Source organism: Triturus cristatus, chromosome 5_2 (assembly GCF_964204655.1).
Source record: "Triturus cristatus chromosome 5_2, aTriCri1.1, whole genome shotgun sequence".
NCBI classification, from domain to species: Eukaryota; Metazoa; Chordata; class Amphibia; order Caudata; family Salamandridae; genus Triturus; species Triturus cristatus.
In genome coordinates this window covers 219,848,779-219,863,990 of record NC_140588.1, presented here as the reverse complement: position 1 = coordinate 219,863,990, position 15,212 = coordinate 219,848,779, and the positions used below count along the sequence as shown (strand labels likewise).

The 15,212-nt window shown below is 53.0% G+C and overlaps 1 protein-coding gene across 1 annotated transcript; it reads right to left on the bottom strand.

Annotated features, from left to right (window-relative positions):
* Positions 1 to 8,000: 8,000 nt before the first annotated feature.
* On the bottom strand, positions 8,001 to 9,477 carry LOC146822821 (uncharacterized). Its single transcript, XM_085606307.1, has 2 exons — positions 9,121 to 9,477; positions 8,001 to 8,699 (listed from the first exon to the last, which is right to left on the bottom strand). Exons 1-2 carry the CDS (start codon positions 9,475 to 9,477, stop codon positions 8,058 to 8,060), a joined length of 999 nt encoding a protein of 332 aa, XP_085462433.1. The 3' UTR covers positions 8,001 to 8,057.
* Between the last annotated feature and the right edge of the window lie 5,735 nt (positions 9,478 to 15,212).

Genomic DNA, 15,212 nt, shown 5'->3' with positions numbered 1-15,212 from the left:
CTCCACACCCACCCCTCCTGTCTCTGGGCACTGCTGGGAGGACTCCACACCCATCCCTCCTGTCTCTGGGCACTGCTGGGAGGACTCTGCACACACACCTCCTGACTCTGGGCACTGCTGGGAGGACTCTGCACCCACCCCTCCTGTCTCTGGGCACTGCTGGGAGGACCCTGCACACACCCCTCCTGTGCCTGGGCACTGCTGGGAGGACTCTGCACCCACCCCTCCTGTCTCAGGGCACTGCTGGGAGGACTCCACACCCACCCCTCCTGACTCTGGGCACTGCTGGGAGGACTCCACACCCACCCCTCCTGTCTCTGGGCACTGCTGGGAGGACTCTGCACCCACCCCTCCTGTCTCAGGGCACTGCTGGGAGGACTCTGCACCCACCCCTCCTGTCTCAGGGCACTGCTGGGAGGACTCCACACCCACCCCTCCTGTCTCTGGGCACTGCTGGGAGGGCTCCACACCCATCCCTCCTGACTCTGGGCACTGCTGGGAGGGCTCTGCACCCACCCCTCCTGTCTCAGGGCACTGCTGGGAGGACTCCACACCCATCCCTCCTGTCTCTGGGCACTGCTGGGAGGACTCTGCACACACCCCTCCTGTGCCTGGGCACTGCTGGGAGGACTCCACACCCACCCCTCCTGTCTCTGGGCACTGCTGGGAGGACTCCACACCCATCCCTCCTGTCTCTGGGCACTGCTGGGAGGACTCTGCACACACACCTCCTGACTCTGGGCACTGCTGGGAGGACTCTGCACCCACCCCTCCTGTCTCTGGGCACTGCTGGGAGGACTCTGCACACACCCCTCCTGTGCCTGGGCACTGCTGGGAGGACTCTGCACCCACCCCTCCTGTCTCAGGGCACTGCTGGGAGGACTCCACACCCACCCCTCCTGACTCTGGGCACTGCTGGGAGGACTCCACACCCACCCCTCCTGTCTCTGGGCACTGCTGGGAGGACTCTGCACCCACCCCTCCTGTCTCAGGGCACTGCTGGGAGGACTCTGCACACACCCCTCCTGTCTCTGGGCACTGCTGGGAGGACTCCACACCCACCCCTCCTGTCTCTGGGCACTGCTGGGAGGACTCCACACCCATCCCTCCTGTCTCTGGGCACTGCTGGGAGGACTCTGCACACACACCTCCTGACTCTGGGCACTGCTGGGAGGACTCTGCACCCACCCCTCCTGTCTCTGGGCACTGCTGGGAGGACTCCACACCCACCCCTCCTGTCTCTGGGCACTGCTGGGAGGACTCCACACCCATCCCTCCTGTCTCTGGGCACTGCTGGGAGGACTCTGCACACACACCTCCTGACTCTGGGCACTGCTGGGAGGACTCTGCACACACCCCTCCTGTGCCTGGGCACTGCTGGGAGGACTCCACACCCACCCCTCCTGTCTCTGGGCACTACTGGGAGGACTCTGCACACACACCTCCTGACTCTGGGCACTGCTGGGAGGACTCTGCACCCACCCCTCCTGTGTCTGGGCACTGCTGGGAGGACTCTGCACCCACCCCTCCTGTCTCTGGGCACTGCTGGGAGGACTCTGCACACACACCTCCTATTTCTGGATATGTACGCTTGGAACATACACGGTGGGGGTGCGCTCCATGCATTCGAGGTGAGGGTACGAGTCTAGTTACACTGGTGTGGTGGGGGTACGGTCCGTGAGTACGCGGGTGGGGGTACGGGTCGTACTTACACTGTTGGGGTGGGGGGTACGCTCCATGCATACGCGGGTGGGGGTACGGGTCGTACCTACACTGTTGGGGTGGGGGTACGGTCCGTGAGTCCGCGGGTGGGGGTACGGGTCGTACTTACACTGTTGGGGTGGGGGTACGCTCCTTGCTTACGCGGGTGGGGGTACTGGTCGTACTTACACTGTTGGGGTGGGGGGTACGCTCCTTGCATACGCGGGTGGGGGTACGGGTCGTACTTACACTGTTGGGGTGGGGGTACGGTCCGTGAGTCCGCGGGTGGGGGTACGGGTCGTACTTACACTGGTGGCATGGGGGGTACGCTCCATGCATACGCGGGTGGGGCTACGGGTCGTACTTACACTGTTGGGGTGGGGGTACGCTCCATGCATACGCGGGTGGGGGTACGGGTCGTACCTACACTGTTGGGGTGGGGGTACGGTCCGTGAGTCCGCGGGTGGGGGTACGGGTCGTACTTACACTGTTGGGGTGGGGGTACGGCCAGTGAGTCCGCGGGTGGGGGTACAGGTCGTACTTACACTGTTGGGGTGGGGGGTGCGCTCTATGCATTCGAGGTGAGGGTACGAGTCTAGTTACACTGGTGTGGTGGGGGTACGGTCCGTGAGTACGCGGGTGGGGGTACGGGTCGTACTTACACTGTTGGGGTGGGGGGTACGCTCCTTGCATACGCGGGTGGGGGTACGGGTCGTACTTACACTGTTGGGGTGGGGGTACGGTCCGTGAGTCCGCGGGTGGGGGTACGGGTCGTACTTACACTGTTGGGGTGGGGGTACGCTCCTTGCATACACGGGTGGGGGTACGGGTCGTACTTACACTGTTGGTTGTGGGGGTACGGTCCGTGAGTCCGCGGGTGGGGCTACGGGTCGTACTTACACTGTTGGGGTGGGAGTACGCTCCATGCATACGGGGTGGGGGTAGGGTCCGTACATATCCGTCCCCACGCTATGTGATGCTTGTGCGGGCCGTACCCAGGCCTTTGCCACGTGGGTACGATCCGTCCCGCCATTGTTGGGGTGACGTGTGTGTGGGCGTGGTACGACTCGTACCCACGCTCTTCAGGCGTGGGTACGGGACGTACCTGTCTGGTTGTGTTGCCGGTTCGCGTGGTGACGGACTTCCGTAGTGGCGGTCGCTGGCTTATCAGGTCACGCCCCCACCCCCTCGTGGTGACCAGGGCATGGGAGTCAGGTATGTCCAGGCCATGTGTGGTGTGTGACTTATGTGGTTGTTTTGTGGCCTGCCCTGGGCGTGCCAACCCCACCCCACCCAACTTTCCCCCCTCCCTTAGTTATTCTGACCTTCTGCGGCGTCTGCGTCGTAACCTGTAGAGGAGGTGGACTGCTATGAGGGCAGGGATGACTCGTAGGTTCGGGTCCATGTCTGTCCGTCGCGTACTGGTACTCCTTGATCGCGTCGTCCTGTCGCGTACTGGTCCTCCTTATTCGCGTCGTCCTGTCTGTCCGTCGCGTACTGGTCCTCCTTGTTCGCGTCGTCCTGTCGCGTACTGGTCCTCCTTGTTCGCGTCGTCGTCTGTCCGTCGCGTACTGGTGGTCCTTGTTCGCGTCGTCCTGATTTCCCGGCAGTTTTTGGCTGCCGGAAAATATTCACCGTGCGGGGTGACGTCGGTGCGAATCGTAATTCCTGGGTCGTGAATGGCTGGCTGCGAGCGTCCCGACGTCAGGTCGGCGCTTTCCCGGATCGCATTGGTAGGTTTTTTTTGTTCGGTCGGGCTTTTTTACGATTCGTACGGTAATGGTGTACCCGTGCGAATCGTAATTCCTTGTTTGTAAAAATTGACGACCGGGTACGCGTCGGGCGGAGATTATGCTCCGTCCGACGGTTCGTACCCGGTTTTTACCGGATCGTGATCGGCACCATTGTCTTTATTTTACATGTTCAACATTAAGCATACGACTGTTATAAACCTTTACAGTTTTGACAAGCTGCATATTCTGTTTTCACAGGTCTGACCGACGACCTTGTGTTTTCTTTTACATATTTCACAACTATACTGTCATTGTTAACAAGATCCCTCGAATATAGATTTAAGAAATTTCTAAACGAAAGACCCTCTGACATTTTACTGATAAAATAAACACAGTGTTCACCGCATGTGATGGCCATGGAATCCTGCACCCTTAGCTTGTTATACTCCACCACCGCTGCAGCTTTTTTCACAAACTTGAATATGGGCCGTGTATAGAGTCTGTGTTCAGGGAACTCTGCTGTACTGTCAAACACTGTAACCTTGTCCCTAGCTATAAACAAGGCGGCCCAGTGTGTCCCCTCTTGGTCATGCGGGTCTGTGTTAAAGACTAGGGTGCACGGTCTTTCTGGCCCTATTTCGCTTGGTAACCCATCGCTAGGGAAAACACCCAAAAAGTATTTCCTAGCGTATTTATGTCTGTTTAAGAAGTCACGTATCTGTACAGTATCCATTTCGCAAATGTTTTTAAAGATAGTCAAACAAAATCTGTCTTGCGTGGTTGATCTGAATGATGCTGTTGAATACCGAGAATACGACCATGTTCACATTAGCCACCAGCGGGTCGGCGAAACGTATTTCAGCTTTTAGATTCCCATTTTTGACCAGGTTGTAGTGATCGCCATCTTCCATGTCCGGTGTCAGGTCGAATGCGAACAGCGTGTATCCGCTCCCATAGCCTTCTCTTGACACGGCTACACCACAGTCCCTTTCATGCTTTCCTGTTATCGAAACCAGACCCTGATATTCCCTGATGTAATGACCGGCTGCAAAACTGGGTGTGTAGGGTTTTGCAGGAATCACATTGCCCTCGTGGACCAGCGCCGCGTAGTTGATTTTGTAGTGTTTAAAATTGAAGGGGTTTGAGGCATAGGTACCACTAAAAGCTGTATTGTCCACAAAACCTATGATGATGAGTTTGGGTAGCTGGCCCAGAAATAAATTCTGCTGCTGTGTTAAGCGGGTTCCTGCAGGGATGCTGAATACCTTCAGAGATACTCTTTCCACAGCGTACTTGGCGTTGGATATTTGTAAAGCTTCGGCGTGCGCCAACCTGACGCTCGGTGACACTTTCACTCTCTTTACAAACAGGCTCGCGGCCAGGATGCTCAGCTTGTAGTGTTCCGCATCCCCGCTGATGAGGCAGAATGAGTCCTTGTTGCGAGTGAGCTTGAGCTTAAGATCAATTCCGTTGATGAGCAGTTTATCTTGGAAGAAGAGGTCTGAATGTATGCGACCTAGGAGGTCAAAGGTACGACTACTTGCCGCCTGCCTTGCTCTTTTTATAAAACCCTTATTGGCTCCATCCAGAGCTGTGATTTCAAACTGTCCGTATGTATCCCGGTGAAACAGACCAGCTGAAAGTTGTGTGTCAAGGGCATCGCTACTGTAATTTAGAATGCTCTCGATGTAGGCTCTGTAGGCGTACATGTTATCGTTCTGGGTGATGAGTCGATCACCTAAGGTGATGTCCACTTGGTTAAACAGGGTAGCTAGCGGGTAAGCGATCGTTGCCACTTTAGCGTCGTCTTCAATGTCGGTCCCATCGGCTTTGACGATTTTACACATAAGATGTAGCAAAGTGTTGTTGAGATCCAAATACATATCCGTGGACCCTGACACAAAAAACTCTATGGGGGCCAGCGGCGTCAATGCTGCTAAAGGTGATACCTCCATGAAGAAGCTGTTTTCGATGCTTGTCTGCGTGGGTTTTAGACTAAACAAGTCTAACTCTGATTTGGCGCACTCTCCAGATCCACAATGTACGAAGGCCATGGCTGTGTTTACGAGGCTTTAAAAAATATTTACTTTAGAGCCGTTTCGCTTCTTGGCAGCTCTCTTCCTTCTTGGGGCTCTTCTTTTCTGAGTGCGTTTTGAAGAGCTCCTCCTTTTTTTATAGGGGGCCGGAGGGCCCCTGCGTCTAGAAACCCCACGTTTCCTTTTGACACTCGCGCGTGGTTTATACATCAAACCCGCTACTTCTTGAGGTTGCTTGTTCATGCGCTCTGCAACCGCCGATGTAACAGACCCCACCACCTCCTGGGCAATGTTCGTGGCAGCCGCCTTAACATGTGGTTTTGCAATTTCATAGCCTCTTCTCAGGAAAGGCATAGCTCTTCTAAACAGACTTCTAAAGAATCCTCCTAATCCAGCCCCGTACATAACAGGTGACCCTTGAAAGTATGGCGGTCCTCCATAACCGGCTTGACTTCTGTAATAGTCTCTGTACATAGACGGATCTCCGTAGGTTTTCATAACCACCATTCCTGCTGCTTAATATCCCCTGTCGTGTCTAGGCCTTAAATGAAGTTTGACAATAACTTTCCCGTATTTAAAGGCCACCGGCTCAGACTGATCATCGTAGATCATAATTGAAATAGTGTCAAAATGGTTTTTAGAAACTGCGACGTAGTCAGGTTTGTTAAATTGGATGTTGACCATGGTATTATTATCACCCTGTACATGAACACATCTTAACAGCGGCGAGTAACTATCCCCGATCCTCTGAGCCTCTACAATATCACCATACACATAGAGCGTGTAGAAACCCCCGTTAATATCGGGGCACGTGTGATCTTGTTCCACCGGACTTTTCACATGTTGTACTGTCCCTAAAACCCTTTTTAATTTACCGGAGCAGTTAAACAGAGTATTGCGGTTTATGGATTTGAGAAACACCTTCCTTCTAACGTTATCTAGCACCAGATGAATATTCGGCAGCGGTTCTATGGCAGCTATGGATTTGTTGATGGCTTCGACAACGCTTGAAACGCTTGGGTAGTAGCCGTGAGGGAAGGATACGTTTAGGACCTTGGGGTCCTCTTCACGCTTGAATTGGAACTTGGTTTCGGCCGCTGTAAAGGTATTCCATGTTCTAGGGTACTGGATTTCTGTTAGGGCAACCTCCCAGTCCCCTTTCAGGTCCACAGGCTTAGCCAATTTGACGGTGTAATTAGAAATCTGATTGTTGGGGAACATGCCCTTAGAGGCATTGGATGGTAAGGTTATATAAAAGGGTTTTGTCTCCATCGTATCAGCTGTTTTGAGCTCACACACCCTTCAGGGAACTGGCCAACACCCAACTGTTAAATTTCTCAGGCCATCCCCGCCATTTGACATATGCCTGGCTCTTAGCCCCGCTACCTTTCCTTTTCAGAACCTTTTCAACCCTGTACACCCTGTTCGGATCATCTGGCACTTTTTGTAACTCTTCCTTGTAAAAAACCCCAGACACCGTTTCCCCATCGTAGTCCTTTAACCTGTAAATATACAGCCCTTCCTTAAGCTCCACACTTTCCACTATAAATATTTCATCGCTAAAAGTCTGCTGGTAACCCTTTGTGAAGACTCCTTTCAATTTTGAAATCCTTACGTGATCACCTTTTTTAAAAACAGGCTTCTTCACCTTTGTATTGAAATTACGACCATACACATTTCTCCAAACAGTTAACGAATTACTAGGGGTCACATCTTCGGGGGCCCTTTTGATGGTCCTATGATAACTGGCATTATATACAGCTAAGAAAGCCGGCAGGACATCCACGTATCTGTAGGTGTTGTGGGCCGTAAAATACCTCCACATCTTAGACTTTAAGGTTCTGTTAAACCGTTCTACAACAGCTGCTTTTACCTCCGTGTGTGTTACAAAATGTTGAACATTGTGTTGCTTTAATAATTTCTGAAATGCCTTGTTTAAGAATTCTTTTCCGGCGTTTGTTTGTAGTTTTTGAGGAATACGACCCTTATCGAAGATGGCTTTAAAAGCGGCTGTGACGCTAGCCCCACTTTTATCACGCAGCGCCTCTGCGTAGGCGTACTTGGACAACACATCTATGACGGTTAATATATAACAAGATCCGTTGTTATGTTTTGCTATATCTTGTAGACTTATTATGTCCGCTTGCCATTGATAATCTATTTGCGCATTAACGATTGTTGGGCGTCTCTTAAAATGTCTTCTGGCCGGTTTATGGAGTGAATACGCCTCCTCGCCTGATAACCAAGTCTTCACAGCTTCTCTGCTTACCAACTCCTTTTCATCCACAGCCCTTGTATATAGAGCTTCGGCGCTCCCCAAGCTACCAACTCCCCTAGTATCGTAATAAAGTTTTCTTAACACGCCCCCCTGCATGTTATCAGCCGTTACACAATGCACTGAATGACGCTTGTTTTGTGTAAGAACACTTTATTAAAAAATAAAGACTATTAGCAAAATCATAGACATTGGTTTCATATCTTTTCACATTCTGCATAGTACGACAACACAGCGTCACCCTTTTGGGTTTAACATTCTACTAGTTTGTTCTAAATACACGCTATCATGTAACGTTACATAAGAACCTGCTTAAAACAGTCTTCGGGGGGCCAAAGACCCTGCTAGTCTATTTGTTTTATACACATTACACATACGCCTTGCTATGAGTCTTTCTATCATCCTTCTATTGAAAGCAGTGTCCATTCCCTGCATAACGGTTAGTTTTGAGGTCGGGTCTAAGGCGTATCGGATCTCATTGAGTGCCCCTATCAAGATCATCAACATATCGGGGTGGACATCTTTCTTTTCATTGTACAAACCATACACAACCCTTAGCAGTTTATATACCTTGTAAGGGTCTAGCAAAGTACAAATATAACGTATTGTTCTTGTTCTGTATGATTCACACAAGCATTCGTGCGCCGCCTGCTGAGGATCTTTGATTTGATGACCTTGACAAAGGCTGTAATAGTCCCGTTTGACACAATTTAGTACCACCGACGCGGCGAAAGCCTTAACTGCCTGTCGGATGTCATCGGGCAATCCTTGCTCTTCCTTTTCACACGCGTCAGAGCCGCATACACACTTGTCGCAGCCCTCACGGTTTTGACATATGGAACTTTCAGTTTGTTTTGAACACCACAGACAATTGAAAATTACATTGTTCGCTTTTGCAGGTCGCCACCCTGACACATGCCTCCACTCTGTAGCAGACCTTTTGGGGGTCTCTCTCTAGGTTCAAAAGACGAGAGAATGACAATACGTTAGTTGAAGAAATAACATACATCATTTTTGTAACTATCTGCTCATAACATTTTCCTACTAACCTCTGCATTTTCACAGCCCTCTGCGGCGGCTCTGAAATCTTGAGAGTCGCTAATGTCCTGCGAGGCCCCATCATCTTCGACTCTTGTCCCAGGCTGTTGCAGACCTTCCTTCTCTGCAGCCGTATTCTCCTGAAGGTCCATGTCTTCATAGACGGGTGTGTTAGGGGGTTCTACAGCCTCTTTATCATAGCGCATTATGAAGTATGTGCATCCAGCGGGTTTTGCTCTCTATGGGGTCAAAAGAAGACAGAATGACAATACGCTAGCTGAAGAAATAAAATACATCATTTTTTGTAACTACCTGTTCATAACATTTTCCTACTAACCTCTGCATTATCACAGCCCTCTGCTGCGGCTCTAAAATCTTGCGAGTCGTTAATGTCCTGCGAGGCCCCAACATTTTCGACGCTTGTCCCGGGCTGTTGCAGCCCGTCCTTCTCAGCATCCGTATTCTCCTGAAGGTCCATGTCTTCACAGACGGGTGTGTTAGGAGGTGCTACAACTTCTTCAACGTCCTCCATGTCCACTGAGCTGAGGCCAGCAAGCACACTGTCACTACATGATCCCTCACTTTCGCTGCTGTCGCCCTTAACCGGGACCATCCGACATCCGTAATCCTTGAGCCTAAGTTCTTCCATAGGCCTACACAGGCCGGTGCCAAAACCAGTAACATCGCAGCCCATATCCCGAGGTGTTTCTTGTTGAGCATTCTCGTCCATTACCAGAGGTGTTAAGCTGCGGTAATATCTATTAATAAGGGTCTGGGAGCCATCCACCCCTGTGCTTTTCACGAACGGGTTGTATCTCTTCATTTTGGCTGTGGGTCCCTTTTCGTATTCAAACGTCTGCTTGCTGTACACGGCTCTTGCCACATGCTTATATGTATTCTAAGAAGCCACAACCCCTAAAAGAGGCGTACACCTCTACAACACAACACGGTCACGTGGCCTCAGGACTGCCCCCGCAGCTGTTCCCCTGCAGCTGTCCATTTTTGCTGGCAGGCCTGTCAAATTTAAGGCCACAAGTTTAAGACTAGGCCTGTCAAGTTTAAGACTAGACCTGTCAAATTTAAGACCAGCGTTTGCGACCAGACCTGTCAAATTTAAGACTAGACCTGTCAAATTTAAGGCCAGAAGTTTAAGACTAGGCCTGTCAAGTTTAAGACCAGACCTGTCACTTTTGCGGCCCGCGTTTGAGACCAGACCTGTCACTTTTGCGGACACAGACCTGTCACTTTTGCGGACACAGACCTGTCACTTTTGCGGACACGATTTTTTGATGAAAGCTATACCTATATACTACTAAGGTCAACTAAAAAGAAGATCAATTCTGCTTTAAAGAAGGCATTTCCTTGATCGCATCTGTCTATGAGAGCCGTCGTTTGTGGAACATTTACTAGTCAATCCCTTAACTCTGATTCCGAAGAAATTTTCAAGATCATTTTCGAAAGATCAGGATGTTCTGCATTAGTAGAATCTATTGAAAGGCAGGTGGGATTTCTTTGTGACATTTCATTTGATGTGGTACATGCATCAGCCCTGGCAGAAAGTATAAATATTGCAACTAAATGGGATCTCTTTTTAAGGGCAAGGCACAGATGCATCACAAAAATATCAACTATGTGCTCGCCTTTCATTTAGAGACCTCTTTTCTAGACCCGTTTACAATACCAGAAAATATTAAAATCCCCTGGTTTTGCTTTTGATTTCCTTCTCCAGGAATATGAAGAGTGGACAATCCATCTACTTCTTGGTCACCCCTTCATTTTTAGGTCTCGCCTGACCCAGCGCATGCGCTGGGCTGGCGAGACTTATTGAGAGGGCTCCAAAAAGTGCTACCAGGCCAGCCTAGAGCTACAGTGCATGTGCGCGAGCGCGCACACAGCGCTTGACTGTGATTACTTTCACTTTCGCGGCCGCACGGCCGCTTTGATGTTTGTTCGCGATCGCTTGTTTTTTTTTATCACTGAATACAGAAGGTAGATCGCAACTCCTTTCAACAAGTTTAACATCCAGAATTGTCGCTACTCTATTATTCACCTGTTTAAAAGGCGAACACCCACTAGTGGTGACCCAGATTTATTAAATTTATGATTTCTACTTTCTTAGTGAAACCAAACCAGCAGTAGCCAATTTTGTCCTACTGTGATACAAACTGTGATTCTAATAACGCGCTGTAAAGACCTAAGTGGTTCGGTTTGCACAGAGCTGTTTTTTTTTTTCTTATAATCACATTCTATGAGCATATGGGAGCTCTTCATTATCTTGGCACTTTGGTGCCGATTACGATCCTGTAAAAACCGGGTACGAACCGTCGGACGGAGCATATTCTCCGTCCGACGCGTACCCGGTCGTCAAAATTTACAAACAAGGAATTACGATTCGCACGGGAACACCATTTCCGTACGAATCGTAAAAAAGCCCGAGCGAACAAAATAAACCTACAAATGCGATCCGGGAAAGCGCCGACTTGACGTCGGGACGCTCGCAGCCAGCCATTCACGACCCAGGAATTACGATTCGCACCGACGTCATCCCGCACGGTGAATATTTTCCGGCTGCCAAAAACTGCCGGGAAATCAGGACGACGCGAACAAGGACCACCAGTACGCGACGGACAGACAGGACGACGCGAACAAGGAGGACCAGTACGCGACAGGACGACGCGATCAAGGAGTACCAGTACGCGACGGACAGACAGGACGACGCGATCAAGGAGGACCAGTACGCGACGGACACACAGGACGACGCAAACAAGGAGGACCCGTACGCGACGGACAGACATGGACCCGAACCTACGTGTCATCCCGGCCCTCATAGCAGTCGACCTCCTCTACAGGTTCCGACGCAGACGCCGCAGAAGGTCAGAATAACTAAGGGAGGGGGGAAAGTGGGGTGGGGTGGGGTGGCAGGACCAGGGCAGGCCACAAAACCCCCACCAAAGTCACACACCACACATGCCCAGGACATACCTGACACCCATGCCCTGGTCACTACGAGGGGGTGGGGGCGTGTCCAGCTAAGCCAGCGACCGCCACAACGGAAGTCCGTCACCACGCGAACCGGCAACACAACCAGACCGGTACGTCCCGTACCCACGCCTGAAGAGCGTGGGTACGAGACATTCCACGCCCACACCCACGTCACCCCAACAATGGCGGGACGGATCGTACCCACGTGGCAAAGGCCTGGGTACGGCCCGCACAAGCATCACATAGCGTGGGGACAGATATGTACGGACCCTACCCCCACCCGCGTACGTATGGAGCGTACACCCACCCCACCAGTGTAAGTACGACTCGTACCCGCACCCGCGGACGTACGGACCGTACCCCCACCCGTGTAAGTACGACTCGTACCCTCACCCCGTACGTATGGAGCATACACCCACCCCACAAGTGTAAGTACGACTCGTACCCCCACCCGCGTATGCATGGAGCGTACCCCCACCCCAACAGTGTAAGTACGACTCGTACCCTCACCCGCGTATGCATGGAGCGTACCCCCACCCCAACAGTGTAAGTACGACTCATACCCTCACCCGCGGACGTACGGACCGTACCCCCACCACACCAGTGTAAGTACGACTCGTACCCTCACCCGTGGACGTACGGACCGTACCCCCACCCCCACCAGTGTAAGTACGACTCGTACCCCCACCCGCGTATGCATGGAGCGTACCCCCACCCCAACAGTGTAAGTACGACTCGTACCCTCACCCGCGTATGCATGGAGCGTACCCCCACCCCAACAGTGTAAGTACGACTCGTACCCTCACCCGCGGACGTACGGACCGTACCCCCACCACACCAGTGTAAGTACGACTCGTACCCTCACCCGCGGACGTACGGACCGTACCCCCACCCCCACCAGTGTAAGTACGACTCGTACCCTCACCCCGTATGCATGGAGCGTACCCCCACCCCAACAGTGTAAGTACGACTCGTACCCTCACCCGCAGACGTACGGACCGTACCCCCACCCCCACCAGTGTAAGTACGACTCGTACCCCCACCCGCGTATGCATGGAGCGTACCCCCACCCCACCAGTGTAAGTACGACTCGTACCCTCACCCGCGTATGCATGGAGCGTACCCCCACCCCAACAGTGTAAGTACGACTCGTACCCTCACCCGCGGACGTACGGACCGTACCCCCACCACACCAGTGTAAGTACGACTCGTACCCTCACCCGCGGACGTATGAACCGTACCCCCACCCCCACCAGTGTAAGTACGACTCGTACCCTCACCCCGTATGCATGGAGCGTACCCCCACCCCAACAGTGTAAGTACGACTCGTACCCTCACCCGCGGACATACGGACCGTACCCCCACCCCCACCAGTGTAAGTACGACTCGTACCCCCACCCGCGTATGCATGGAGCGTACCCCCACCCCACCAGTGTAAGTACGACTCGTACCCTCACCCGCGTATGCATGGAGCGTACCCCCACCCCAACAGTGTAAGTACGACTCGTACCCTCACCCGCGGACGTACGGACCGTACCCCCACCACACCAGTGTAAGTACGACTCGTACCCTCACCCGCGGACGTACGGACCGTACCCCCACTCCCACCAGTGTAAGTACGACTCGTACCCTCACCCCGTATGCATGGAGCGTACCCCCACCCCAACAGTGTAAGTACGACTCGTACCCTCACCCGCGGACGTACGGACCGTACCCCCACCCCACCAGTGTAAGTACGACTCATACCCTCACCCGCGTATGCATGGAGCGTACCCCCACCCCAACAGTGTAAGTACGACTCGTACCCTCACCTCGAATGCATGGAGCGTACCCCCACCATGTATGTTCCAAGCGTACATATCCAGAAATAGGAGGTGTGTGTGCAGAGTCCTCCCAGCAGTGCCCTGAGACAGGAGGGGTGGGTGTGGAGTCCTCCCAGCAGTGCCCTGAGACAGGAGGGGTGTGTGCCTATCACTACCAGCAGTGCCCTGAGACAGAAGGGGTGTGTGCCTATCACTCCCAGCAGTGCCCTGAGACAGGAGGGGTGGGTGTGGAGTCCTCACAGCAGTGCCCTGAGACAGGAGGGGTGGGTGTGGAGTCCTCCCATCAGTGCCCTGAGACAGGAGGGGTGGGTGTGGAGTCCTCACAGCAGTGCCCTGAGACAGGAGGGGTGGGTGTGGAGTCCCCCCAGCAGTGCCCTGAGACAGGAGGGGTGGGTGTGGAGTCCTCCCAGCAGTGCCCTGAGACAGGAGGGGTGTAACACATGTGTGTGAGGCTGGAAGTACACACATGCATACTGCCTACAAGGGAACATGTCCCCATGAACTCATGTCAACAGACTCCATACACAAGTACAGTGATCACCAAGGATGCCACGAATGTTGCAGGTGGAGACATGGCCCTGCATGCATGGCCAAAGTAGAAGGGCTCCGTCACACACACAGCTCATGTAGACACAGCTCTGCGCTAAACATTGGGAACACCCTGCAGGGAAGATATCAGGGTACACAGAGGAAGGAATACACCCTGGGACAATTGCACCATGCAGTAACTGCTTACATGAACAAAGAAAGTTAGCTAACACCTTGTGATGGCACACAGATCCCAGGGTCCCCCCAATGAGCAGCACACTACTACATATCCCACACACCCAACACATAAACACCACCCAAAACCATGTAGCAGCCCCACCAACACCAATACCAGCATAGCAGTAGTGTTATAATGAAAAAAAATTAAGCTTTATTCAGCATGAGCACAATGTCCGTGGATCGCAGGCAGTTCAATATTCACAAAGCCCATAGGGCAGTCAATGAGTCTCAGCTGGATGGGGGACACAGTGGGATGCGTGTCCCCTACCTTGCCTGCACAGTTACATGCCTTCGTCTTCCACAGGGGTGAGGGCATCATGGGGGGGGGAGCACCAGGCACCGCAGGGACATCAGGGCAAAGGGGAGGCGTTGTGGGTGCAGGGATGGAGGACTCCACCACAGGGGGTGGGGCAGGGCCAAAGGCGGAGGCCAGGATGGCACTACACACCTTTGCAAGGTCCTCCAGGAAGTCCCCTGCACCCGAAGGAACCACAGGCCCCAAGGAGGGGGGGGGGTCAGAGGGATGGGTCGCAGCGCCACCGGGGGAGGGTGGAGACAGGGGGGGAGAATCAACCACCCTGACCGAGGACTTCCTTGACCGCTTGCGTGGTGGTGTCACTGTGGGGCTCAGGGACAGAGCGGCCATGAAGGAGTCCTTGGGGGAGATGTGGCCAGGAGAGCTGAGGGGAGGGGATTTGGAGGGAGTGGACTGGGTGGAATGCGGACTCCCACTATGGCTGCGTGTCACACGTTTGCCCCCCGACCCAGTGGGTGTGCCTACCTCACCCTGTGTGTGCGTGTCAGGAGGAGTGCGGTGGACCTTCCCTGCTGGTGTGGTGCCTGTGTCTGTTGATGT

Coding starts and splice junctions, on each gene's coding strand:
- LOC146822821 (XM_085606307.1), bottom strand. CDS start 9,477: ATGGGCTGCGATGTTACTGGTTTTGGCACCGGCCTGTGTAGGCCTATG. Junction 8,700..9,120: donor AGGGCTGTGATAATGCAGAG/GTTAGTAGGAAA, acceptor TTTTGAACCTAG/AGAGAGACCCCCAAAAGGTC.